The 27,361-nt window shown below is 48.4% G+C and overlaps 1 protein-coding gene across 1 annotated transcript in view; it reads right to left on the bottom strand.

Annotated features, from left to right (window-relative positions):
* Positions 1 to 27,361, bottom strand: part of LOC135914823 (nose resistant to fluoxetine protein 6-like) — a 97,515-nt gene that overhangs the window by 54,210 nt on the left and 15,944 nt on the right. The window contains exons 2-3 of the mRNA XM_065447749.2: positions 22,068 to 22,233; positions 4,074 to 4,156 (exon numbers count right to left, since the gene is read on the bottom strand). Coding sequence (XP_065303821.1) covers positions 4,074 to 4,156; positions 22,068 to 22,233 — 249 coding nt within the window. The remainder of the gene's footprint in view (positions 1 to 4,073; positions 4,157 to 22,067; positions 22,234 to 27,361) is intronic.

Here is a 27,361-nt window from a genome sequence, read left to right as displayed (position 1 = left end):
TGGTAAGACACAGCTATTATATACTTTTCTCTTGAGGGATAATGGCAACCTGCTGTTCATGATCTGAGAACGCCTGCCAAACGCACCCCAGCCCATTCTTATTCTTCTGATTATTTCAGTCTCATGATCCGGATCCGCCGTCACTACCTGCCCTAAGTAGATGTATTCCCTTACGACTTCCAGTGCCTCGCTGCCTACTGTAAATTGCTGTTCCCTTCCAAGACTGTTAAGCATTACTTTAGTTTTCTGCAGATTAATATTTAGACCCACTCTTCTGCTTTGCCTCTCCAGGTCAGAGAGCATGCATTGCAATTGGTCCCCTGAGTTACTAAGCAAGGCAATATCATCAGCGAATCGCAAGTTACTAAGGTATTCTCCATTAACTTTTATCCCCAATTCTTCCCAATCCAGGTCTCTGAATACCTCCTGTAAACACGCTGTGAATAGCATTGGAGATATCGTATCTCCCTGCCTGACGCCTTTCCTTATTGGGATTTTGTTGCTTGCTTTATGGAGGACTACGGTGGCTGTGGAGCCGCTATAGATATCTTGAAGTATTTTTACATACGGCTCGTCTACACCCTGATTCCGTAATGCCTCCATGACTGCTGAGGCTTCGACAGAATCAAACGGTTTCTCGTAATCAATGAAAGCTATATATGAGGGTTGGTTATATTCCGCACATTTCTCTATAACCTGATTGATAGTGTGAATATGGTCTATTGTTGAGTAGCCTCTACGGAATCCTGCCTGGTCCTTTGGTTGACAGAAGTCTAAGGTGTTCCTGATTCTATTTGCGATTACCTTAGTAAATACTTTGTAGGCAACAGACAGCAAGCTTATCGGTCTATAATTTTTCAAGTCTTTGGCGTCCCCTTTCTTATGGATTAGGATTATGTTAGCGTTCTTCCAAGATTCCGGTACGCTCGAAGTCATGAGGCATTGCGTATACAGGGTGGCCAGTTTCTCTAGAACAATCTGTCCACCATCCTTCAACAAATCTGCTGTTACCTGATCCTCCCCAGCTGCCTTCCCCCTTTGCATATCTCCCAAGGCTTTCTTTACTTCTTCCGGCGTTACCTTTGGGATTTTGAATTCCTCTAGACTATTTTCTCTTCCATTATCGTCGTGGGTGCCACTGGTACTGTATAAATCTCTCAAGAACTCCTCAGCCACTTGCACTATCTCATCCATATTAGTAATGATATTGCCGGCTTTGTCTCTTAACGCATACATCTGATTCTTGCCGATTCCTAGTTTCTTCTTCACCGTTTTTAGGCTTCCTCCGTTCCTAAGAGTATGTTCAATTCTATCCATATTATACTCCCTTATGTCAGCTGTCTTACGCTTGTTGATTAACTTCGAAAGTTCTGCCAGTTCTATTCTAGCTGTAGGGTTAGAGGCTTTCATATATTGGCGTTTCTTGATCAGATTTTTCGTCTTCTGCGATAGTTTGCAGGTATCCTGCCTAACGGAGTTACCACCGACTTCCATTGCACACTCCTTAATGATGCCCACAAGATTGTCATTCATTGCCTCAACACTAAGGTCCTCTTCCTTAGTTAAAGCCGAATACCTGTTCTGTAGCTTGATCTGGAATTCCTCTATTTTCCCTCTTACCGCTAACTCATTCATCAGCTTCTTATGTACCAGTTTCTTCCTTTCCCTCCTCAGGTCTAGGCTAATTCGAGTTCTTACCATCCTGTGGTCACTGCAGCGCACCTTGCCGAGCACGTCCACATCTTGTATGATGCCAGGGTTAGCGCAGAGTATGGAGTCTGTTTCATTTCTAGTCTCGCCGTTCGGGCTCCTCCACGTCCACTTTCGGCTATCTCGCTTGCGGAAGAAGGTATTCATTATCCTCATATTATTCTGTTCCGCAAACTCTACTAATAACTCTCCCCTGCCATTCCTAGTGCCTACGCCATATTCCCCACTGCCTTGTCTCGAGCCTGCTTCTTGCCTGCCTTGGCATTAAAGTCACCCATTAGTATGGTGTATTTAGTTTTCACTCTACCCATCGCCGATTCCACGTCTTCATAGAAGCTTTCGACTGCCTGGTCATCATGACTGGATGTAGGGGCGCAGACCTGTACAATCTTCATTTTGTACCTCTTATTAAGCTTCACAACAAGACCTGCCACCCTCTCCTTAATGCTATAGAATTCCTGTATGTTACCAGCTATGTTCTTATTAATCAGGAATCGGACTCCTAGTTCTCTTCTCTCCGCTAAGCCCCGGTAGCACAGTACGTGCCCGCTTTTTAGCACTGTATATACTTCTTTTGGCCTCCTAACTTCACTGAGCCCTACTATATCCCATTTACTGCCCTCTAATAGCACTGCTAGACTCGCCTCACTAGATAACGTTCTAGCATTAAACGTTGCCAGCTTCATATTCCAATGGCGGCCTGTCCGGAGCCAGTGATTCTTAGCACCCTCTGCCGCGTCGCAGGTCTGACCGCCGCCGTGGTCAGTTGCTTCGCAGCTGCTGGGGACTGAGGGCCGGGGTTTGATTGTTGTGTTCATATAGGAGGTTGTGGCCAAGTACTGCACCAGGGTGGCCAATCCTGCTCTGGTGAGGGAGTGCGTTACCGGTTCTGGTCACCGGAATCAGGTCACACTCCAGGCCTGTTTGTGCAATTTTATCAACACGCGGATTTTTTTTTTTAATCCGGTGGAAAATTGCCGGCTCCGGTATTCGAACCACGGACCTCTTGCACGCGAGATGGGTGTTCTACCTCTACGCCACCGCTGCACTTGCACCGCTGCAAAACAAGACTGACGCGGTTGAATTTGTGTGGACTATTATCCCACTGATTTGTCATAACAGTGCGTATTAAATGTCTCTGGCGCTAGCTAGCAAAGATACTCACGCGCCACAAGACGTCATGAGTGAGGAGGCAAGCTCTCGGATTCTACAATGCTCTCCTGAGAGTTGACGCGCAATTGCGTTCCACTGCAGCAACGAGGGAGCTTTTATGAAATAAATAGTTCATTGTTCATGGCGACGCTAGATTCAGGTCACTGTTGTGATTATTTATTATTTTTGTAAATGGTCATTTGGCTGCCCTCCGCTTGTTTTGCCCACGAGGATAAACTGATCGCGCAAACTACACGAGCTGATGCGTGTAGTGTGCTTACAGGATGAGGACAATGCGCGCACGCATTAGCCGCGTTGGAAGTTATATGCGCAGAAGCCGGACGGAGCGAATGACTGCGGGCGCTAAAGGCACCAAACCAGATAAAGGCTTGCGTAACTTTGCAGCGTCGAGTTAAAAGACGTGCGGCAAGATTTACATCGTCTTAAAAATAATTTTAAACAGAGTAAATATGTTGTCAAGCTCCGCGTGTGAATCTTACATAACGAAAACCAAACTGTGGCATTGCTTTGAGTTGCCACTGTCTTCTGTGTACCGCGCACTGACGAGCAGAACGACGCTTACGCGGCTGCACAGGTGAGGCAATTCTCTTTGTTCATTTTTTTTCTTGAAATGACTGACAGCGGTCGCTCTCGCGATTTAGGTGCCCACATCACCCATCAGTTTGACCACTGTCACCCTTGGGCTGTTTGCTTACGTTTTGCTAATATTTATAAACAACAAAACTGCTGTTAATCGCGCATTCGTACTCGCTCTTTACCCGTTTTAGGCTGATATACTTGTATACGCGTGGCTTTTCGATGCTCGTCTCTCTGCCTTTAACGCAATTCCACGAAATAAGGGGAAAAAACAAATACCTGCAGGTTAGTCTGTTTCATGAAATATAGAGTTCATTCTTAAAGCAACGCTGGAATACGCTGAAGCAGCTTTGATGTCGTGGGCAGCATTTCAAAAGAAGCGATGGAGCCCGACTTCACATAAAGAGAAAACGAGTTTGCTTGGCTGGAGTGACACCCAGCATGTTTCGGCGAATATACGTTTTTGACGTGCGGGAATTTCTCTCACCTGCTACCACTGTGTGAACCCATTAATAAACCATTACGTGGAGAGCATATTACGTTCGCAACTTATGGCAACTCTTCTACGTACACATATCCGGATATAGTAATTTAGCATGGCGTAAATGTATTACCGGGATGCCAGTTGGTGGACAATGAGAGCTGCAAGAAACATCTGGTAGTCTGCCGAGATGTACCACGTGTGCGCGCTGGGCCCCTGCAAGCGTAAGGCGAAAGAGACACGTGATGAAAAGTGAACAGCGTGCTACATAAGCGAAAGCTATTCGACTTTGCGAGCAGACAGACGATAGGAAAGTAAGCAGGCAGAATGTCTCGTAACTCTTTTGAAGGCCCTCCGTGTACACGAAAATGTGTCCTCGGACGTTGTTACAGGGCTTCAATATAGAGTGCTATAGCTCCGAAGCTAATCATAGCGAAGCGAACTTTTTACCTCCTCCCCTCTCGCACTGACGCTTCGGGACAGCTGATCATAAACAAGTGCGCGACCGATCAAAGGTGCGGTCATTCTTGCAGTGGCTTTAAAGACTTTGGCAAGGCCTGTAGGCATTTCTGACACATGAGCGCTGCGCGGGCATACAGGAGAGATTGTGATGCAGCTACGCTCGAGTCACTTGGTGATCAGCACCAAGTACGACATAGGTACATCCTTTTTATGCTTTATTCTGAAACAAATGAAAAGGCAATTAGTTTAGTTTTGTCAGTGTCCTGATATTATAAACCTGTGAAATAGGGATTAGGGACATCAGTGCCGAAGAAAAGGTGAGAGTCACTTTAGCATGCGCTAAAGAGGTTGAAGCCTGCGCACTCGCGAGAAATTCGTTAAATTATTTGACATTCCCATTGACTTCCCATTGTTTTCTCCCACCAAAGGTCATGGGTAAGCGTGCCTTAATTAGCTCTACATTAGTTAACTGTACCTTAATTAAGTCCGCAGTAATTAACTCCAAAGGTCGTGGGTTCGGCCATTAATGGTGGCACCATCAATTTTGGTGCCATCGAATTTTGTTGCCACCAAAAGTCATGGTTTCGAGTGACTATCAATTGACTTCGCCTTAACTTCCACCAGAGGTCGTGGGTTCGAGTCCCACCAATGACCATGGGTGTCCCACTATCACTTTTGGTGCCATTGAATTTTGGTGCCATAACGCCGGCCGGCCAACCTTTCGATAACGCCGGACAAGGAATTTTCCGACCCATGACCCACATAAGACTTCTGCCTTATATATATATATATATATATATATATATATATATATATATATATATATATATATATATATATATATATATATATACATATATATATATATAGGAATTCTAATATGCATACAGCACAGGAGAGCAGCAGGCAGCGTGTCTCAACCAGAGCACCTCAGGCACTCTCGAGCTCGCGACTCCCGGGCGACTGGCGATGTGGCTGCGGCGCGGGCATTCCTCTTCACTACAATCGCCCCCCACAGGAAAAGGAGCCATCCTGGCGACTCATGGTGAACATAGCATGGGGTCATAATACGGCTTCAGGCGTTGTGCGTGGATGGTTTCACTACCAAGACAGCGTTGGTCCGTAAGTGGCGCGACAGGCTCGACAATATAGTTCACAGGCCATGTCTGCGCGACAACACGGTAGGGTCCTTGATATTTGCACACAAGCTTGGATGAGAGTCCAGCAAGAACGGCGTGAACCCAAAGCCACACAAGGGAGTCCGGAAGAAAGTGACAATGCTGGTGACCATCGTCAAATCTAGATTTTTGTTTCCATTGGTCGACGGCTATAAAGGAACGGCTTTCCTCTGCGCGGCGGGCAGCTTCAGAGAGGGGCGTACATTTGGATGAGTCGGGTCTGTACGGAAGAATGGTGTCGAGGGTAGTCGAAGGTTCGCGGCAATGCAAGAGGAAGAATGGGGAGAAGTTTGTGGTCGCCTGTGGTGCAGTGTTGTAGGCGAACGTGATGAATGGCAAAATGAGGTCCCAATCAGTGTGATCAAAGGCTACGTATTTGGAGAGCATGTCGCCAAGGGTGCGGTTAAATCTTTCCATCAGCTCATTAGTTTGAGGATGGTAGACGGTGGTGGTGCGATGAACGATGCGACCTTCAGCAAGGAGCGCGTTTACGACTTCGGAGAGGAAGACACGTCCTCTGTCACCTAAAAGTTCGCGAGGGGCACCATGACGGAGAATAAAGTTTTTCCGCAGGAAGGATGCTATATCGCGAGCGGTGTCAGCAGGCAGAGCGGCTGTTTCTGCGTATCGCGTCAAATGTTCGATGGCGATGACTTTCCAGCGGTTCCCGGAAGCCGTGCTCGGAAGGGGTCCATACAGGTCAATGCCAATGCGATCGAAGGGCCTGGCAGGACACGGGATTGGTTGGACTGGACCAGAGACATGCTGAGCAGAAACCTTGTGGCGTTGGCACTGAGGGCACGACCGAATGTACTTGCACACAAAGGTGTACATGCCACGCCAATAAAACTTGGAGCGAAGCCGGGTGTACGTCTTGAAGACACCCGCATGTGCACACTGCGGGTCAGTGTGGAAGGCAGAATATATTTCACCACGAAGCGGTCGAGGTATGAGCAGCAACCACTTGCAGACGTCATAGACGTAATTCCGGCGATAGAGAAGTCCATCCCGAATTTCGAAGTGAGATGCTTGACGGCGCAAAGCTCGAGAAGGTGAAGGAACAGTCGACGGGTTTGAAAGGATGCGGATAAGAGTACTAATCCAGGCATCCTTGCGTTGCTCCGAAGCCATGTCGCAGCCTGCTGGAAACGAAAGTACTTGGTCAACGGCAGAGTGGCAGGCATCGCTTTCGGTTGACACGGGCGAACGCGAGAGCGCGTCGGCATTGGTGTGGCGGCGGCCAGACCTGTAGATAACGCGCACGTTGAAATATTGCAACCGCAAAGCCCAGTGAGCTAATCGACCTGAGGGGTCCTTCAACGTGGACAACCAACAAAGTGCATGGTGGTCTGTAAGCACGTCGAAGGGGCGGCCATAGAGGTAGGGTCGAAATTTACCAAGTGCCCAAATTATGGCGAAACATTCCTTCTCCGTAACGGAATAATTCTTCTCGCCTTTGGTGAGGGTGCGGCTTGCGTATGAAACGACGTACTCGTCAAATCCAGATTTGCGCTGCGCGAGCACAGCGCCGAGTCCAACACCACTGGCATCGGTGTGTACTTCGGTCGGAGCTGTCGAGACGAAGTGACGCAGTATAGGCGGCGAGGTCAGTAGACGACGCAACTCTTGGAAGGCATCGTCACAAGCGGACGACCATGCGTAATCATTCAAGACGCTCCGTAGAAGCTGATTCAAGGGAGCGGTCATGGACGCAGAATTCCGAATGAAGCGGCGAAAGTAAGAACACAGGCCAAGGAAGCTGCGAAGTTCTCTTACGGAGGAAGGTTTGGGAAAATCAGCAACTGCACGGAGCTTGGCGGCGTCAGGAACAATAGCGTGCTTAGGTACTACATGGCCAAGGATGGTGAGCTGACTTGCGCCAAAGTAGCATTTCTTCAGGTTGAGCGGAAGGCCGGCGGCAGTTAGGCACTGCAACACTTCCTCCAGCCTACAGAGATGGGTGGGAAAATCGGGCAAAAAAATAACCACATCATCTAAGTAGCACAGGCACGTTTTCCACTTGAGACCAACCAAAAGATTGTCCATCATACGCTCAAATGTTGTGGGGGCGTTGCAAAGCCCGAAAGGCATGACACAAAATTCATATAGGCCATCTGGTGTTACAAAGACCTTTTTAGGTTGGTCTTCCAGCTGGTGCCATGGGGACTTGCCAATAGCCGCTGCGTAAGTCGATAGAAGAGAAGAATTCCTCGCCTTGGAGACAGTCAAGAGCGTCGTCAATTCTCGGAAGAGGGTAAACATCTTTACGAGTTATTGGGTTAAGACGATGGTAATCGACACAGAATCGTATCGATCCATCCTTCTTCTTAACAAGAACAACGGGAGATGCCCAGGGGATGTCCGAAGGCTGAATGACGCCGTGCTTGAGCATGTCAGCTACTTGGTCGTCGATAACAGGGCGCTCTGTCACGGATACGCGATATGGTCTTTGTCGCAGTGGCGCACTGGTACCCGTGTCGATACGATGACAAACAGTTGACATGCGGCCCAAGGAAACATGCTGGCAGTCGAAAGACGAACGGAACTTGTCGAGAATGCGTAGAAGCTGGGCGCGTTGAGAAACGGTCAACGTGTCAGCGATGGAGTTATGTAAAACATCGGATGAAGTAGGCTCCTGCGCGGGGTTACAGGTCACTCCGGCGACCTCATGAGTGGCGATGGGACCAGTTGGCATTTCAATGACGGCAGCAGGGTCGACACACTGGGCAGGGCCAACGCACTCCCCACGAAGCAGAGTGAGAGGACAGGATAATCGGTTGGTGACGAGCAGTCTGCTAACGCCGGCATGAACGTCCAAAATAGCGAAAGGCAGCGGGGAACATTTGCGACGAGCGAAAATTGCAGATGGCGTAAAAAGTGCGCTGGCATCACAACAATGTTGCATGGCACTGTGGCAAGGGCAGATGAGTGCGGTGGAATTGTAACGTCTTCGGCAACAAATCCTTTATATTCAGGTTCACGAGCGTCAAGGGGTGGGGCATTACACAGCGTTTGAAATTCCACTTCAGCGCGAGAACAGTCGATGACGGCGTTATTAGCGGAAAGGAAGTCCCAGCCCAAAATAAGATCGTGGGAACAAGAATACAGCACCAAAAATTCGACGATATAGAGGAGGCCGTTGATCACAACGCGAGCAGTACACGCAGCTGCAGGCGTGATGTGGTCTGCGCTGGCAGTACGAAGTGACACGTTGGACAGTAGCGTCGTCCCTTTTCTGAGCGAACGGCAAAGTTTGGCACTAATAACTGAAACTGCGGCACCAGTGTCAACGTCAATAACATTAGTCGGAGAAGGGCGAGACCTTGGTCTGTTCGTGGGTGACGCAGTTCTTGCCACTGGAACTGCGACGATTAGTTTTCCCGTTCCGGCGACGAAGGACGACGGCGCATCGGCGAAAGCGAGCGGCGTCGAGGCGATGGCGAACGGCGGTCAACAAGAGGGCGGTGGTCCGAGTAGGAAGACATCTGGCCAGGGTTCTGAGACGGGGAGGGTGACGGGTATGGGGAAACGTATGGTGCTGCGTCGAAGCTACGGCAGTAGGACGTTGCGCGGGGAAGACAAAATCGGGCAACGTGGCCAGGTACACCAAACGTAAGACATATTGGCCGGTTGTCAGGAGTGCGCCATCGTCCACTGCTGTACCGCGGCTGAACGAAGTGAGGAGGTGGGTGCAGTGGCACGACCGATGGGGATGGCGCAAAGGTCGGAGGTGGTGCCCGCGCGAGAGCCTCGGCATAGCTGAGAGGTGCAGTCACCTCGGGAAAAGCAACGGGAATCGGCACAGGCGGAGTCTCGCGGGCTGAAGGGAGAGCTGCGCACACTCGCTCGTGGATGACATGGCGAAGGTTGGCCGGCAAAGGCGAAGGTGGTGGCGTGGCTGAGGACAGCAGCGAAAGCTGACGAGCGACCTCAGCACGGACGAACTCTTTTGCCTGGCCAAGCAGAGAGTCCATCTCAGGAGCCACGGTCGTGCTCCCGAGGGTTTCGTCGGACGCAGGGAGGTGCCGCGTGAGAAGGCGCTGTCTGCAGAGCTCGTCGAAACTCTCGCAAAGCTCAATGACCTGAGAGACAGTGCCTGGGTTTTTGGAGAGGAGCATATTAAAGGCATCGTCAGAAATGCCCTTCATGATGTGACGTACCTTGCCCACCTCCGCCATCGTCGGGTTGACACGCCGGCAGAGGTCGACGATGTCCTCTATGTATCTGGTGAATGTTTCACCACTTTGGTGGGATCGGCTTCGTAGGCGTTGTTCAGCGCGAAGTTTGCGCATGCCAGGGCGGCCGAAAACTTCTGCGATGCTGGTTTTGAAGCCAGCCCACGTGCGGAGATCGGCTTCGTGGTTTTTGAAACACACCTTGGCGACGCCCGATAAATAGAAGATCGCGTTGCCGAGCTTTAGGGGATCGTCCCATTTGTTGATGTTGCTGGCGCGTTCATACGATTCCAGCCAATCTTCAACGTCTTTCTCATCAGTGCCGCTGAAGACATCAGGATCCTGCTGACGCTGGGCACCGGCACATACGATGGCTGGAGTAACCGGTGGGGATGTCGGGCTGGGGTCGTCAGGCATGACGGAAGGCAGAGTTCGGGTGCGTAATTGCAGGTTGGGGAGAACCGTAGCACCTCCACCAGAATCTAATATGAATACAGCACAGGAGAGCAGCAGGCAGCGTGTCTCAACCAGAGCAGCTCAGGCAATCTCGAGCTCGCGCCTCCCGGGCATTCCTCTTCACTACGATATATATATATATATATATATATATATATATATATATATATATATATATATATATATATATATATATATATATATATATATATATATATATATATATATATATATATATATATTGTAAGCACTCTTAACGTACTTCGTCGTTTTCATTTGTACATAGCCATCATCATCTTCCCTGTTCTTCGACTTCTTCGCGCGTGAGCTTGGGCGTTGCCGTTGGTGCAATCAACAGCGCTGGACAACTCGATCGGTCTGGGTATTATAAAGTGGTGGAGGTACGTCAAGATCCCGACGTCCTCTCACGTTCCCGTCCTCCCTGGAGCTCCGTTCCGGTCGCCGCCTGCACCCAGCTACCCCTACAACAATGGACACTTCCAACCCCGGCCCTTCCGGCGCCCCAAATCCTACCGCACAGACGACCTCACCTGCGACGCCCTCTTGGACTGTGACGAGCCCTCAGCGCGATCCCCCTGCCTTTGCGGGACTCCGCGGTGATGACGTAGACGATTGGATCGACCACTACGACCGCGTGAGTTCTTGCAACAAGTGGAACGACATCCAGAAATTGAGGCACGTCGCCTTCTACTTGACCGGTGTTGCGAAGACGTGGTATTTCAACCACGAATCCGACATCGCGGATTGGTCCACGTTTACCTCGAAGCTGCGGCAAATCTTCGCTTCCTCGTCTGGCCGTGCAGAAGTCGCCAAACAGAAGCTGGGAACGCGCCGCCAACTTCCCCAAGAGTCTTACACCTGATACATAGAGGATGTCTTGGCTCTGTGCCGCCGTGCGAATCCTGGCATGACGGAAGCCGAACGCGTTCGCCACATCTTAAAAGGCATTGGGCCTGTCGCGTTCAACGCCTTAATCGTGCAAAATCCGGCTTCTGTCCAAGACATCACTTCAACATGTCAACGCCTCGACGAGCTGCAGTCTATTCGTCTTCCACATGACAGCAGTGATCCTCAGGTTCCTCATTCTCCAGAGCTACGTGCTCTTATCCGCACCATCATCCGCGAGGAGCTTCAACTACAAGACCTAAAGCGTCCCCCTGCTACCTGCGCACCAACCCCCACCTTGGACTTGCGCGAGGTCGTAAAGCAGGAGTTGACAGCGATGACTACACCCACGACGCATCTTGCTCCGGTAGCGCGCTCCACACCTACCTACGCGGATGTTGTTTCGCTACCCACCCCTCCCGTGACATCCGTGCCTACTGGCGTTTCCTTTGACCATTTGGCTTCGATGGGAACCAGAGCACTTGCTGCGCCATCGTACCCTCAGTGGCGTCCACCTCGTCCGGTTTGATTTTACTGTGGTATACGCGGCCATATATCTCGCTTCTGCCGCCGGCGCCAGCAGGATGAAAGGCCAGGCTATGCTGACCACGAAAGAGACCGCACTCGCCGATCAGCCGACTACTACCCCGGACAGCACGTTCCCTCAACAGCGTTTTCCGTCTCCACCAGCTGCTCCCAATCTGCCTCATAGTTCCCGTTCGGCCAGACGTCGTTCTCCATCCCCTTACCGGCGCTCTACATCACCGCTTCGTCCCACTTCCCATTTTGTCGACCAGCACTCGGAAAACTAACTGTTGCAGTTTTTGAAAGGGAAAATGCTTCTTTTCGGTCTTCAAAAATTCCTCCTGTTCGCCCGGCCAACATGCTTTCTGTGACTGTCGAAGGTGTTCCCGCGTCAGCTCTCATCGATACCGGTGCCGCCGTTTCTGTTCTTCGGAGTGATCTGTGTTCCCGGCTCCGTAAAGTAAAAACGCCTTATCTTGGACCTATTTTTCGTGGTGCTAATAATGCATTCATTCACCCTGACGGACAGAGTACTGCTCGTGTTCTCATCAACGGCATACGCCACTACATCGAGTTTATCATCCTTCCAACGTGTATCCATGAACTTATACTTGGTTGGGACTTCCTACATTCTGCTTCAGCCGTCATTTCATGTAGAGAGGAAGTTGTCCACATCACGGATACAGAGCTTGAACCTGTTGCGGACTCTTCACTTTCATGCGTGAACTTGGCCATCGCTGCAGACTACGTCCTGCGTCCTGGTCACGAAGACGTTGTAGCCGTAACATCCAGTCAGATCGCCGACGGAGACGCCCTAGTCGCCCCTTCTTCCCGCTGTATGGTATGAAGAACTTTATTTAGGTCCTGAGGGATCAGTCTGGGACTGATGCGGGCCACTCCCACGTCGGTACAGAGAGGCCGAGCCCCTCTGCTATCACACGGGCCCTCTGGACAGCCCTGAGCTGGTCCGCCAGCACTTCACTGTGCAGCATTCGCTGCCACCACTGTTCACCTCGAGAACCATCACCGGCCAACGCCAAGCAGCGCCACAGCATGTGTTGTAAATCGAGCAAACCCCCACACTTACTACAATAGACTGAAACCCCGCAGTCCGGATTAATTTTATTCATGATGACAGGGTTAGGGTACGTCCGTGTCTGCAGAAGCCTTAATGTAACCGCCTGCGGCCTATTTAATTTAGGATGTGGCAACGGGAATGCCCTGCGCCCTAAGTAATAGTGCTTGGTGATTTCGTTGTAGGTTAACAGTTGGTCCCTGTACTCAGGAGCGGGAGATCCAGCCCCTTCAGGGAGTACACGGCACACTAATCCTCGTGCCTCCCTGTGCGCCACCTCGTTGAGATTACGCGGGGCTCCCTCCACTGTCCCCATGTGCGCCGGGAACCAAGTAACGGTATGCGAAGTGATATCCCTACCCTGCAGCAGTCTGTTAGCCGGTTCCGCAACAAGTCCTCTCGAGAAGGCTGTAATCGCAGATCGCGAGTCGCTAAACACCAAAACTCTTCTAGAATCAATTAGTGCTAGAGCAATAGCCACCTGTTCAGCAACCCCCGGATCTTTGGTATAAATGGAAGCAGCATTTCTAACGCTCCCTTTGCCATCTACTACCACCACCGAATAAGCATTTTTACCATTAATCCATGCGGCGTCAACAAACGCAGACTCCTCCTCCTGATCCTTTGCCTCTCGTAACAAAGCCCTAGCTCTCGCGACCCGCCTCCCTACATTGTGCACGGGGTGCACATTCCGCGGAAATGGACGAACCATGATATTTGCCCTAAGGTTCACGTTCAACTCGTGTAGGGGCGCCCTATCGTGCGACACAGCCACCGATTCTTCAATTGACTCTAATATATACCTACCCGGTGGTGTACCTAGCAACCGCTCCCTCTGTGCGGAACGTTGAGCCTCAGCAATTTCATCTAAAGTATTATGCAAACCCAGTCGTAACAACATATCGTTTGACGTAGTCATAGGCAGACCAAGCGCAGCCTTGATGGCTTTTCTGATTAATGCATCCAATTTATTTTTCTCCCCCCTATTCCAATTTAGCATAGCTGCCACATACGAGAAATGACACATAATAAATGCGTGAACTAAGCGCATTGCACCTTCTTCTCCTAAACCCCTATTCCTATTAGAGATCCTTCTTATAAGTCTTATGGCCTCCTCCGTTTTCTTGGTAATACGCTGAATGGTTCTAATGTTCGATCCGTTCGCTTCAAGTACAAAACCCAGGACCCTGATTGCTTCAACTTTGGGTAGCACCGACCCTTCCCTAGTATGAATTCTAATGCAAGGCTCAACGTCCGGTACCCAACCCCTCGGCCTACGACCTAGCTTCTTAGATTTGAAGATCAACAACTCCGACTTTTTAGAGGAGCACTTGAGCCCCATGAGACCCAGATATTCCTCCGTAAGCGTTACCACCTGCTGCAGCCTAGCCTCAAGCTCTCCATCACTACCACCGACACTCCATATAGTAATGTCATCCGCGTAGATAGAATAGCCAATATCCTGGACAGTGTCCAGTCTATTAGCCAACTTCGACATCGCCAGATTGAATAACATAGGCGAGAGTACGGATCCCTGCGGAGTACCACAGCAACCCAATTTAACGACTTCCGATTTTATCTCCCCAAACCTGAGACATGTCTTTCTATCCGTAAGGAAAGCCTTCACAAAATTGAAAAGCCGCTGCCCCAAATTCAAGTCCGATAGCACCCGTATAATGAAAGAATGTCGGATTTTATCGAAAGCTTTTTCCACATCAAGTCCAATTAGTGCCTTAGTATCCCTTGTTCGCCGGTCAAGGATCTGATGCTTAATCCTGATCATAGCATCCTGAGTCGAGAGGCCGGGCCGAAATCCTATCATCGAGTGCGGAAAGACCCCATTGCCCTCAACATAACGCGTTAGCCTATTTAAAATGGCATGCTCAGCGACTTTTCCCAAACACGACGTCAGGGAAATGGGTCTGAGATTTTCAAGCCCTATGGCCTTCCCCGGTTTGGGTATCAGAACAGTAGTTGCCAGTTTCCACTGTTCCGGGAAAGAGCCTTCCTTCCATAGGCAATTGATCTGCCGCGTAAGGAACTCAATTGACCCATCGTCTAAATTCCGCAGCATTTTATTCGTAATGCCATCCGGCCCTGATGCCGATCGACCATTAAGATTCTGCAGCGCCATCCTTATATCACTTTCAGTAAATTCCGCGTCTATAGCTGCATTTTCGTCTCCACTATATTCCAAAACCAGATCAGGTGTATCGTGCCAGGTCTCCAACGGAAGGTATCTCTGAGCCAAATCCTTTAGCAACTCCTGCTCCGTGGAGTCTCGACACGCCTGATGGACCAGCTTACCTATCACAGTCCTCTGATTAGACTTAGTGTTTGTCTCATCTAGTAAATGTCTGAGCAAACTCCAGGCGCCTCCCCTCTTAATGCGACCATCAATAGAATTGCAAACTTCATCCCATTGCTGCTTGCACAGTACCCGACAATGGTCTTCAATTTCCTGATTAACCACTGATATACGCTTTCTAAGCCTTCTATTTAATCTCTGACCCTTCCATCTCGCTAACATCGACTGCTTTGCTTCCAACAAATGTGCCAGGCGACTATCCATGTGTTCCGTGTCAATATCGGTCTTAACCTCTTTAGTGGACGCCTCAACGTCACTTTTAAGCTGACTAGTCCACTGTTCCAAGGTCAACTCATTTCCCTCATCATCGATTCTCTGCGCTCTTCTTTTCCTAAATGCATCCCAGTCAACCATCCTGAATGTGCGCTCCTTTTTATTAGCCACTACCAAAGTAATCATAAGTATGTAATGATCGCTACCAAAATCTATATTAGAATTGGACCAGGACGAATCCACCACCCCCCGAACAAAAGTGAGATCAGGTGTCGAATCTCTACATGTCGACGTGCCACATCTGCTGGGATACGAGGGGTCTGTAATCAGAGTTAAATTCAAGTCTAGTGCCTGCTGCCATAGTCTCTCCCCCTTAATAGTGCTATAAGCATACTTCCACACATGATATGGTGCATTGAAGTCCCCTCCAATAAGCAACGGTGCATCCTTAGCCAGATTGGTTGCCTTGGTCAAGAGAGATTTGAAACTCTGCTTCGTGTCCCGGGGGCTACTGTACAGGTTAAGCAGGTAAACGCTCCTCTGACATGACCTTTGCCGACCTAAGATTACTTCCACCATAATATATTCAATCTTGCAATCTGCCATGTGAAGATCATGTCTAATATACGCCAACCTCCTATTAATGAGAGTAGCGAGTCCTCTGCCCTGTTCATTATCCTTAACTTCCGTTTTGAAATTCGTTAATGTCACGTTAGACGTCAGTGTTTCCTGTAACATGATAACTTGAGGCTTGACACCATGCGTTCTAACAAACTGCTGCAGAGACGCCTTCTTATGATTGAACCCCCTACAATTCCACTGCCAAATACTAAATGAACTATTTAATAGAGCCATCTTGACCACGGAAATTTGGTGAACTAGTTCTGAGCTCAAGTCCACTCGGCGACTTACCCTGCTGGGCTAGCGGCCGAGTGCACTCCCGCTCCATAACAGGGACCACTGTCTCGTTTAGATATATTTCAATTTTGCCTAATCTCTGATCCGTGATACTTTCCTGTTCTTCTATCCGCTCCAGTCTACTAATGATCTGATTTACACTTTCTTGCAATGTCGCCATCATTGCTTTAAGCTCGGAACCGACTTTGCCCTGAATCCGTACGGTCGAGGATAAGGCCCTCTTTTTCGGAGCAGGCGTCTCTTCGTCCGCCATGTTCTGTTCCGCGACCTCCACAGACCTGGGTACCTCAACCGAGTCATCATGTTTCCTAGTCTGTCTTAAGCTATCGCTGTTACCGGAAGGTAAGCCGTTCCTAAGTTCAGCTATCTCTTTGATAAGCCCGTCAATGGCTGCTTTTAAACTACGATTCTCTCTCTCCAATTGCGCAATCCTATCCCTATCCTTATTACCATCCACATGCTCCTGGCGCTGCTCGCGCGCTCGGCCGGCGCTGATGCCACCCTTGACCTTGTCAGCCCAGGTGGTCTGGCTCCCAGCTGCGCCGCCGCCGCCACCAGCTGCAGGAAAGCGCACCCGCGCCTCCATAGAAACGGATCGGCTCCTGGTCGTACGAGTCCCAGAAGATGGCCGCTGCCTCGACCTGGAGCGGCTCCTAGAGCGCGAGCGTCCCTTAGAGCGTTGGCGGGCGCTCACCAGCTGCACCATCTCGGCTGCCTCCTGTTCCGCCGTTAGCTCCGCCCTGGCTCTCTCCTGTCGTCGAACACGCACGACGTAGGGAAGCTGGTATCGTTGTCTACATTGTTTATCCGCGGTCAGGTGTCGTCCGCCACAAAGCTTGCAACAAGGCACACAGTTGTGATCCTCTTCAGGGTTCCGAGCCCCGCATCCTCGGCATTCAAAACAATCGGGCGCTGGGCAGACATCCGCCCGATGTCCAAGCTTGCCACACACATAACATACATCCAACTGCTTTCGATACAGGAAGCACCGTACCAGAGTTGGCCCATATCTGACGAAATTGGGCACCTTTAACCCGTCGAAAACAATGATGACGGATCCTGTGTTTTTGATTCGTTTGACCGCCATAGCCAGCGGATTGCGATCGTTAACAATGTTCCGCTCAAGTGTCGCGGGGCCATCCATAATGTCTACATTGCGAATGACCCCCTTACACGTAGTGTGTGGGGCCGTCTCGTACGCACTGACTTCAAAATCCTTGTCTGCCACTCTGATTGACTTGAGTCTCACATATCGTTCAGCGTTGCTCCTTTCTGGCGTACTAGCCACCAAGATATTTTGCATAAAGTTCGGGCAAATAACATCTTCCCGAACCTGTTCAATACCGAGGCCTGCCGCCTCTACGATTGCCTTGCCCACCGCTGTAGAGCTAACTTTCTCCAAATTCAGTCCACCCCGTGGGCGAATGACTATTTTGATGTGTTCTTGTGGCATCGGTGGCATGCGCGACGCCTTCACAATGCGATTCTTGATCGCCGAGCCTCCGCGCCGTTCACCTGCGCCCCGTCGTTCAGGCATCTCACTTGACGAACCGCCATCACCCAATCCATGCCTCGTCGTAGTTCTAGATTTTCGGTTGAACACTGTCCGCCATCCCAGGTCTTCAGTAAAGTCCTCCGCCGGGAGCATGTCCCCTTCAACGTGCATTGCTGCCATGCCGCGCTAGGTCTACCAGACGCTAGCTCTCGGCCAGCGTGGCATGAGCACAAAAGTTCCAATGAAGTCCAAAAAAGGGGTGGCCCACCTCAAAATCAGGTATCCGCTGAATCTTCTCTTCTTCACGGATCCGATGATATCAAATTTACACCACTAGGTGACCAAAAAAGGCTCGGAAGCTTCGAAAAAGACGGACTCATAAAAGCCCACAAGCCGCCTTCGAACTTCTCGCGGAATTCTCATTGCCACCTGTCTCGTCCGGTTTTTCTATCCGTCACTATTCCTCAAACACCAGGCTCATGCCAGTAAATCGCAATGGCCTGCAAACAACATTCCAAACTTTTTACTACAGACGTCAGCGAACTCACCGCTAATTTCCTTGTTTCCTTCCCTCCTCTCTCTCCCTCTCATCTTTGTTCTCCCCTTTCCTATTCCCCCCGTGTAGGGTAGCCAACCAGACGTTATTCTGGTTAACCTCCCTGCCTTCTGCTTTTCTCTTCACTCCTTCTACAACAGAACACCGTTCTCGTTGACATCCGAACGGCCAACTTTAACAATCTTTTGTTTGCACGTGCGTGTGAAAGTGGGGAGCATGAGCGCGTAAAACGAGACGGGCGTTCAGAGATGTCGCGTTAACAACTAACTCGGATTAAAGCGTGAGAGCTGACGCCGGCCGTCAAAATACGTCATAAAAAGTGCCACCATGCATATAGTTTTCAGTGGCCTTTCATTGTGGAGATCTGCGCGGGAAAGTTAACATCCCCTGTTCGACTGCAAAAATTAACCGGCTGTTTTGTTGTTACTACTTTCGTGACTGTGGCTAATGGCTAGGCGCTGCTGCTGCTGCTTTCTTGCCGAATAGCTTGCACGCAGGACAGTGCTACCATGTTTACCACCCTTGTAGATGTCCAAACTGCTTGCCTTGTCTTCTACGAAATTACTCACTGATAAAATCAATGATACCTAAATATATTCATTGGAAAAGAAAGAATACACGTACGTCATCGCGAGTTACCATTTCTTTATTGAAGCAATCACTTCTGACCTTTCTATGCCTACTTGTCGAACCATTTGGCCCCAACTGTACGTACACTTCTATCGTGCAAACGCCAACTACCTCTCCGAGATAATTGCCTCGTGTTGTTGATGACGATAATTTCCATACTCTGGCACACATCGACAATTGGGGACTAGCCAAGAAGCCAGCGGTACACTTAAAATACATAAGAAAAGTGTGGCAGTTTCGCGCGCACGGTGAGACATTGATAGCGATAGCAAGTATTAGAAAACTACACGAAGCAAGGTTCGTAGTTTTGTGAGCCGTGTAAACTGCAGGTATAGATTGGCTTATTAATTTAATTAACAAGCACGTTGTTACGCGCGCACAGGCAAACATGAACAGCTCGGTGAACGCGAACACTCGCTGTCACAACGCTGGCGCGATAGATAGCGTCGGCAGCGGCGAGCGAGATTCCCCGTCACGCTGCCTCGCGCTGCAACGCGAACTAGTAGCGCGAGAACACAGCGCACACGAAGCCATCACCCATCTCGGCACGCCCAATCACTTGCGGTACATGGCCTCCGAGGTGGGGGCGCGCGGCCTCGCCGAGGGGACGCCAGCTCACCTCCCCTTCCCCCCTTTGCACGCGCGAGAAGACGGCGTGCATCAAGCCACCATCATTCTCGGCTCACTCTCGCACACTTTCCCTCGCACCTACAACATACGATCGCACTTACACTTTATACGGAACCGAAACTTGAACGGTACCTTTATATTAGGGGGGCGGGGGAAGGGTATTTGCCTGGAATGACCAAGCGATTGTTATCACAATAAAATGAAGTAATTCTAAGCAATACATATAAAAGGTGTTACATTGCATTGCACGGGTGAGTGAGACCCCATGCGCGCGCGACAGTTTCCTTTACGACAAAGACGCAGGAATGAAATGGGCAAACTTATACCAATTCATTAACCGCTTCGCAAAACCTTCGCTTCACATAGGTTCAAAGGTGCGCCTTGGATCTCCATAATTATTTCTTTCGTAATGGCTGCAGTTGTGCAATGTTTCAGGATGAGATCTATCGTCTGTCATAAAGAAAAAGTCGAAAGTAGATATGAGGTGGATGTAGTTGTAATGGTCATGAAAGGAACAAGAGAAATATCGATATTATTCGTTTTTGACAACGCCGCTGCATGTGCATGGTGCAGTGGGAAGTGATTAAATCGCGTCAAAACTGCCAGAGACACATGTGACAGGAGGAACCGAAAGACTAAGGCCTTTCTGTACAGTGTCGATCTTCCCGTGTAAAACTTAGAGCAGACAAATTCTTAGCGCCATGTGTTAGGTGTCTCATTCCTCCAACGCGATGTCCCCACCCCTCCCAATAGAAATGGCGGAGTGGAACATATTTTGTAATTTGCAATAGCTTTTGCAAGACTTTCCAAACGTAGTTGAAGAGCTTCTGGGTTACTGTAGAGAAATCTCTTATATAGATTTCGATCACATCATCTTGCATCTATGTGGCAAATAAACTAAGCGAAAAAGTCAAACGTGAAAACTCCACGCATAACCTTTTACCAATGCTTTTATGAATATCATGGACTTGTTGCAGAAGGCAACCTGCCGACAATGTGGATTTGACACAACGAAAGCGACGAAGGGTTGTCATTAGAATTTATACGTTGTAACTGCCGCCAACTTGGCTTTCAGGCATGAAAACCAATAACAAACCAGCTTTACTATGTCGCAGAAAACTCGCTAGAATCTAATTTCTGTAAGAGATGTGCAATGGTAACCTTATGTAAAACCTTCCGCTCATCTCCGGCCTTCATTTACGAGACCAACTGTCCTACATTCAACACTGTTGCCACTCTCCACCGAATTGAACAGAGATGATTTGCCCTGATGCAGTTGTATTGTTTGTTTGTATTTTACATTACTTGTACCATATTGTATATTATGCCTAACCCCCTCTCCTTGTTTAGCGTTGTTTACTTTTCACATCTCGTATAGCATTTTTATATTCTACCAGTCTCTAAAACTTTAGAATTATTTATTTATTTTATTTATTTATATATTGAAGAATACACTGCCAGTCCGAATGCCAGGCTTTTGGCAGGTGTGAGCGATACATTGGAATTAACAAAACACAGAAAACACAGAAGTGAAAAGAAATAGAATAAAATGTAGAGCTGATCTTAACGTAGTAAAAGAAGTATTAATTGTGCAGAGTGAGAGCCCTAATGATACAGAAATCAGAACAAAGGTATATAATACTGCGGCAATATCAACTAACACCACATAGGCACCACAGTAGTAGCAACAACCACTTATGCAATGTAAAATTATGGCCGAAGAGATACGCATACCGTACAAAAACATAATGTATAGTAAGAAGTAAAATAACTTCGTCAGTTATCCTTCCAGACAAAAGAGACACCAGATGCCACCCACAATGCTAATAAAGTCAAGGGCAATAACATAAGTACGTGCACGCCACCATATTTAATTACAAAAGCGACTACAAGTTCAATAGGAATTAAAGCAGTCACTATGAGTGCACGGGGGCCAGAACAAAGTACGCTGCTAAAATGAATCAAATTGCCAGAAAGACAGTGTAGGCAACGCGCGAACTAACGATTTCAGATCGGCGCTTTCGAGAACCTCGGATGGCAAATTATTCCAGTCGGTAATCTTATGAGGAGACAAGGAATGTCTGTATATATTGGTATGGCAGAGGTGTTCAGTAACATTTTTAGAGTGAGCACAAACGTTGGCTATCAACTGCAAGATCGCACAGAAGGCGTAAAAGAAGCAACAAGCAAAAAATATCTGCTCGTGAGACCGCAGTGACAATCCTTAAGTCACGGAGGCGAGTATGCCGTCTCGACAAATACCGGTACCTAATAATTTCTCTATCTAAGCTAATCGAGGCGTGACTGTATGCACGCGCTATATATTTTACTTACATGACACGCCTCGACCATAGGACGCACGTATTCATTTCTATATTTGAGCATAACTTTAGAGTCTTCAAATTTAGGAGCACACTTGCGATAGCTGCAGTGCACCCTCTGCCATTTTCATTTTTCTTGCGTGTGTACGTTTAACATTTGTTACCTTGGACACGGCAATTAATGTCGTCTATGTATGGCCTGGATTTGATTATACGTACGTAAGACAACACAGGGTAGAAGTTCCGGACGTTGAGCAGGAACGCCCACCAGTGGCTGCGCACGTTGTCGTAAAACACGTCGTAGACAAGGCTGGTCGTGGGTCCCGTAACAAACAGCGGCAGCAGCGAGAAGCAGGCTGCCACGAACGCCAGGGGCAACACCAGCCTGCATCATCAGGAAGCGAGTGTCCGAAGAGCGTCACACAACGAGGGGCAAAATGAGGGGAAAGAGAGCACGGCTCCCGACACGCTTGGCGCATTGTTTAGCGAAGAAATTTACAGACAGCCCTGTTGTGAATTGGGCCACAGACGTTTATTTCCTGGATGTGAGTAATAAGCAAAACTAATCATCTCGGATGCATGTTATGAAAAAGTAGCGATTGCGCATATACTGTTCACTGAATAACAACTGAATGGTTAGGAAGGAATTTTCTTATTACCAGTTCGTCAAATTATGACTGGAGTGCCCAGCCATGAAGAATTTGCTGTTACAGCGATACGTGTCATCACACGAAGCGACTTCTCTTTAATTAGTAATTCCGTATAAAAGATCCGCCAGAACCCATCGTGCGATGAATGTAGAAGTTAATGCGATTAGCATTGAATCAATATAGGACACGCCATATTGCCGCCACAGAGGTGCGTTATGTATGATGCCATGTATCCAGCAAATTCCTCTCGCGCTTCCTGCGACTGAACAGGCAGACAGTGGCATCTAGTGACGCCGCCGCGAATTCCCGCCAGGCGTGTGTGTGCAAATATATTCGGGCACGATTGTCTAAGCATTAAACGACGTGGGTTATAGATTTCGCCCAGCATCGGATAAATTATTTTTGTTTCTCATTGCAGATCGGCACATACTCAGTGGCACATACGAGGTTACTCAAGTAGGCGTCAAAGAAATTCATTGAAGAACGTCACGTACCCAGTTACACACGCCCATTAACCCAAGATCAGGCATCAAGTGGCATACCCCCCCCCCCCCTCCCCACCCACGCCACCACTCCTCATACATTCCTAAAGCGCCGCCAGATCAATGTTGAGACTTGGCAGCTATTAATCGGTCAGCATTATGCTGCCTTTTTCACTCCTTTTAGATGGCGGTAGTTATCGGAATCTCTTGTAATGTGAAGGACAGTTTTCTCATAGATTCCGCACCCGTGCGATTAAACCGAGATGCGTTCAGTTGTCACCATCTATTCAACCGTCACGCGCACAGCTGTTGCTTTTGTTAGTTCAACCTTCTTTGTTTAGGCTGATCCTGGTACCAGGAAAGGGATGCGGCTGTTACTGAGCTGGTCTGTACTCTCGTGGAACGAGTTGCGGCCGGAGAAAACGCCAATTGCGTTTAACTTATCCTTTTGTTTCATTATTTCCTTGAGTTACGGCTCGCCGCGAGGCTGGCAGATGCCCGCAACCATATACACGTGATATGGGTTAGATAAGGTGGGAAATAAAATAATGTTAAAGTGCGTCCGTCATGAAACCCTTCAATAACCCTTAAACCCATAAGCAAGATGACTGTCGCCCGTTACCTCGTCTGTTTTTCCCTAAATTGTATAGCACTTTTCGTGCAAAATTGGCAACTGGAAACAAAAATCGCAAGGAGTTGAGAAATTAAGCGATCTACTAAAGGAGAGAGCGAAGGCAACAACCAAACTGCAAGGAAAAGTGAATAATAAAAAAAGTTAACCGTTGTTTATGAGAATATTTATGGATCTACATCTTTTTATTTAAAAAGGAAGTTATCGATAAAAAAAGTTATCGGTCGAACCGCCTCACGTAGCCACTTCTCTGCTGTGCTTATGTGGGTGTTTTTCTAACCTTTCGCGGTGAGCGCAGTACATCTAGAATCGCTGAGTCGTGCGCTCTACGCGGTTGTGTGGGACTGGCGGCCACACAGCGTTACGCAATTCGCGGAACTGTCAAAACTGACCAACAAGGCGAAAATAACTGATATTCGAAACTATAACATGAGAAAGACTGAAGAAGCTGTAAAAAATGAACGCAGCCTGAAATCAGTAAAAAAGAAACCTGGCTTGGGACAAACCATGATGTATACACTAAAAGATAATGTCATCAGCAATCTCGAAGATATAGTAAAAAAAGCGGAAAAATTCTAAGCTGACCTGTATACAGTACTCAGAGGAGTCACGATACCTCCCTTAGAAACAGTAATGAACAGGATACAGAAACTCTCCTATAACTAGCGATGAGGTCAGAATGGCCCTACAAGAAATGAAACGATGAAGAGCGCGGGAGGAGAAGGTGTAATAAAAGTCGATTTAATCAAAGATGGAGGAGACATAATGCTTGGAAAACTGGCGGCTCTTTATACGAAGTGCCTATCGATTGCAAGCGTTCCAGAAAACTGGAAGAATGCAGACATTATACTACTCCACAAAAAAGGAGACGTTAAAGAATTGAAAAATTATAGGACCATTAGCTTGCTCCCAGTTATATATAAAATATTTACCAAAATAATCCCCAATAGAATAAGGGCAACACTGGATTTTGTCAACCAATGGAACAGGCTGGCTTCAGGAAGAGATACTTTACAATGGATCACATCCATGTCATCACTCAAGTTATCGCGAAATCCGCAGAGTACAATGAGCCTCTCTACGTGGCTTATATACATTACGAAAAGGCATTTGATTCAGTAGAGATACCAGCAGTCATAGAGGCACTACGTAATCAAGGAGTACAGAACGCTCACGTAAAAAGCTTGGAAAATGTTGCTACATGCGTGTGGTATTTGTTTGTTTGAACGAGGCGCGTGGGCGCCATCACTCCAGAAAAGAGGAGGAAGAACGAACTGGGCTCGCGCTGTGAATCTAACCGGTAAGCGCTGCAACTGTTGTTGTAAATATAATCTGTAAATAGTTTCTCGTCTTACTGACTCCTCCTTCGCGTAAGAATATCTACAGAGGTTCTACAGCTACCTTAATTCTACACAAGAAAAGCAGGGAGATACCTATAGAGAAAGGGGTCATGCAGGGTGACACAATTTCTCCAAAGCTGTTCACTGCGTGCTTAGAAGAATTCAAGCTATTAAACTGGGAAAGCTTAGGAGTAAAGATCGACGGCAAATATCTCAGCAACCTTCGATTTGCCGATGACATTGTTCTATTCAATAACAATGCAGACGAGTTACAACAAATGAGTGGAGACCTTAACTGAGAGAGTGTAAGAGCGGGGTTGAATATTAATATGCAGAAGGTGAAGATAATGATAAATAGTCGGGCCAAGGAACAAGACATCAGGATCGCCAGTCGGCCACTAGAGACTGTGAAGGAGTTCGTTTACCTAGGTCAATTAATCGCAGGGAACCCTGATTATGAGAAGGAAATTCAAATAAAAATAAAAATAGGTTGTATCGCATACGGCAGACATTGCCAGCTCCTGACTGAAAGCTTACCATTATTATTGAAAAGTAAGGTGTGCACTCAGTGCATTTTGCCAGTGCTGACATATGGGGCAGAGACTTGAGATCAAGTTAAGAACCGCGCAAAGAGCGATCGAACGAAGATTGCTAGGCATAACGTTAAGAGAGACAAAGAGAGCGGTTTGGATCAGAGAGCGAACGGGTATAGACGATATTCTAATAGACATCAAGAGGAAAAAATGTAGCTGGGCAGGTCATGTAATGCGCCGGTTAGATAACGTTGGACCATTAGGGTTACAGAATGGGTACCGAGAGAAGGGAAGCGCAGTAGAAGACGGCAGAAAACTATAGATGGTGCGATGAAATTCGGAAATTCGCGGGTGCTAGTTGGAATCGGTTGGCGGCAGGACAGGGGTAATTGGAGGTCGCAGGGAGAGGCCTTCGTCCTGCAGTGGACATAAAACAGGCTGCTGCTGATGATAATTATGATGATGATGATGGCGGTGGTGGTGGTGGTGGTGGTGGTGGTGGTGGTGGTGGTGCCCCCCCCCCCCCGAAAAAAAATCCTGGGTACGTGCCTGCCCAAGATGGTTGTCTTAAAACCCTGTTCCCTCAGCACAAGCAGCCCGATGTTGTGCCCATTAGACCATGGGCTACCCAGCGTAAAAATGGTGCCGGGTAAGAAGTTTCGCTTCTAACTTAGTAGCCCAAGTTGAGGGGGGGGGGGGGGGGCGCAGTTATGTTGGCAGATAGTCTCCTGTAAGTGCACCAAGTTCCCAAAGAATGCAATAAAATAATCTTGCGTTCACCTACTTTACGAGCATTATGTTACCTGCGCTGCGTTTTCAGAAAAACGTGGAATAACTTATTTTTGTACATGCTTGATTTGTGGCTGCGTGTTCGCTTGCGGGTAAGTTAGGCAACAACCGAAGGTGTGTTAGCGGCGAGCGTGTAGAATTGAGAATAAAGCGGTGCTATGCACACGGTCGGTTACACGGCCGTGTGTTAGCCGGCGTGTCAACGGCGGTGTGCACAGCACCCCCCCTATTATTTACTTCGCTGGAGGTGGGTTGGCTATCGTCTCTCTGATATTTAATTCCAATGGCACATCGCGAGCGCTCGGCCGGATCACGAACGGAGCGCGTTGCTCAGACTGAGATCGCTCTCGCCAAATCTGCGAATGCAATGCGTGCGCTCTCGCGTGGGCACTTAGTTAAGTGAGAGCGCGCTAGAATAGAGGTGGATCGGGTAGGTCTCATCACCACGACCATTTGGATCATCCAAGCATTCCGTGCGTTAGTTTTTCTTCCATGTCAGAAGAATTATCGCTGAAGTTGGAACTTATGGTGTCTGAGACGGAGCTCTCACTATCCAGGAGCAGAAACAAAAACGCACGGCGCGACGTAGCGTCAATGTTTTCCATGTAGTGCATAGCTACCCGCGACTGGAAACAGGCGACCGTGACAGTAAGCAGAGGCGGGTGAAGGAACTATGTCACGCGGACTTCCGGTCAAATCTGCCGATTTCGGCGGAGCACATAATTTTGCTCCGCAGAGCGATCTGGAATCGGTGGCTGGTCCCGGTCTGCCACTGGAACACGCAACTCACGCTCTCATTCTGCCATCGAAACAGGATTGCTTCATACAGAGCAGAAAAACTTGATCTGGATCTACCGTTGGAATTCAACATGAAAGAGATAATGAAAGGAGCGGCAGAAAACGGTACTCGTGAAAAAAAAATTACTGAAACGGAATAAATATCCAAGTAAATGAAAAAAAAGGGAGGAAAAAATACTAAGTGACCAAATTAAAATGACTAAGTGTTGGCGTGTTCAAAAAGAAACCGAACTTTTGCTATAACACCTTTACTGTTTATGGTGCAACATTTTCAGTGCTGTCCCCTTCAA

The sequence above is a fragment of the Dermacentor albipictus genome, unplaced genomic scaffold, assembly GCF_038994185.2.
Source record: "Dermacentor albipictus isolate Rhodes 1998 colony unplaced genomic scaffold, USDA_Dalb.pri_finalv2 scaffold_25, whole genome shotgun sequence".
Classification (NCBI taxonomy): domain Eukaryota; kingdom Metazoa; phylum Arthropoda; class Arachnida; order Ixodida; family Ixodidae; genus Dermacentor; species Dermacentor albipictus.
This window is presented reverse-complemented; position numbering and strand designations above follow the sequence as displayed.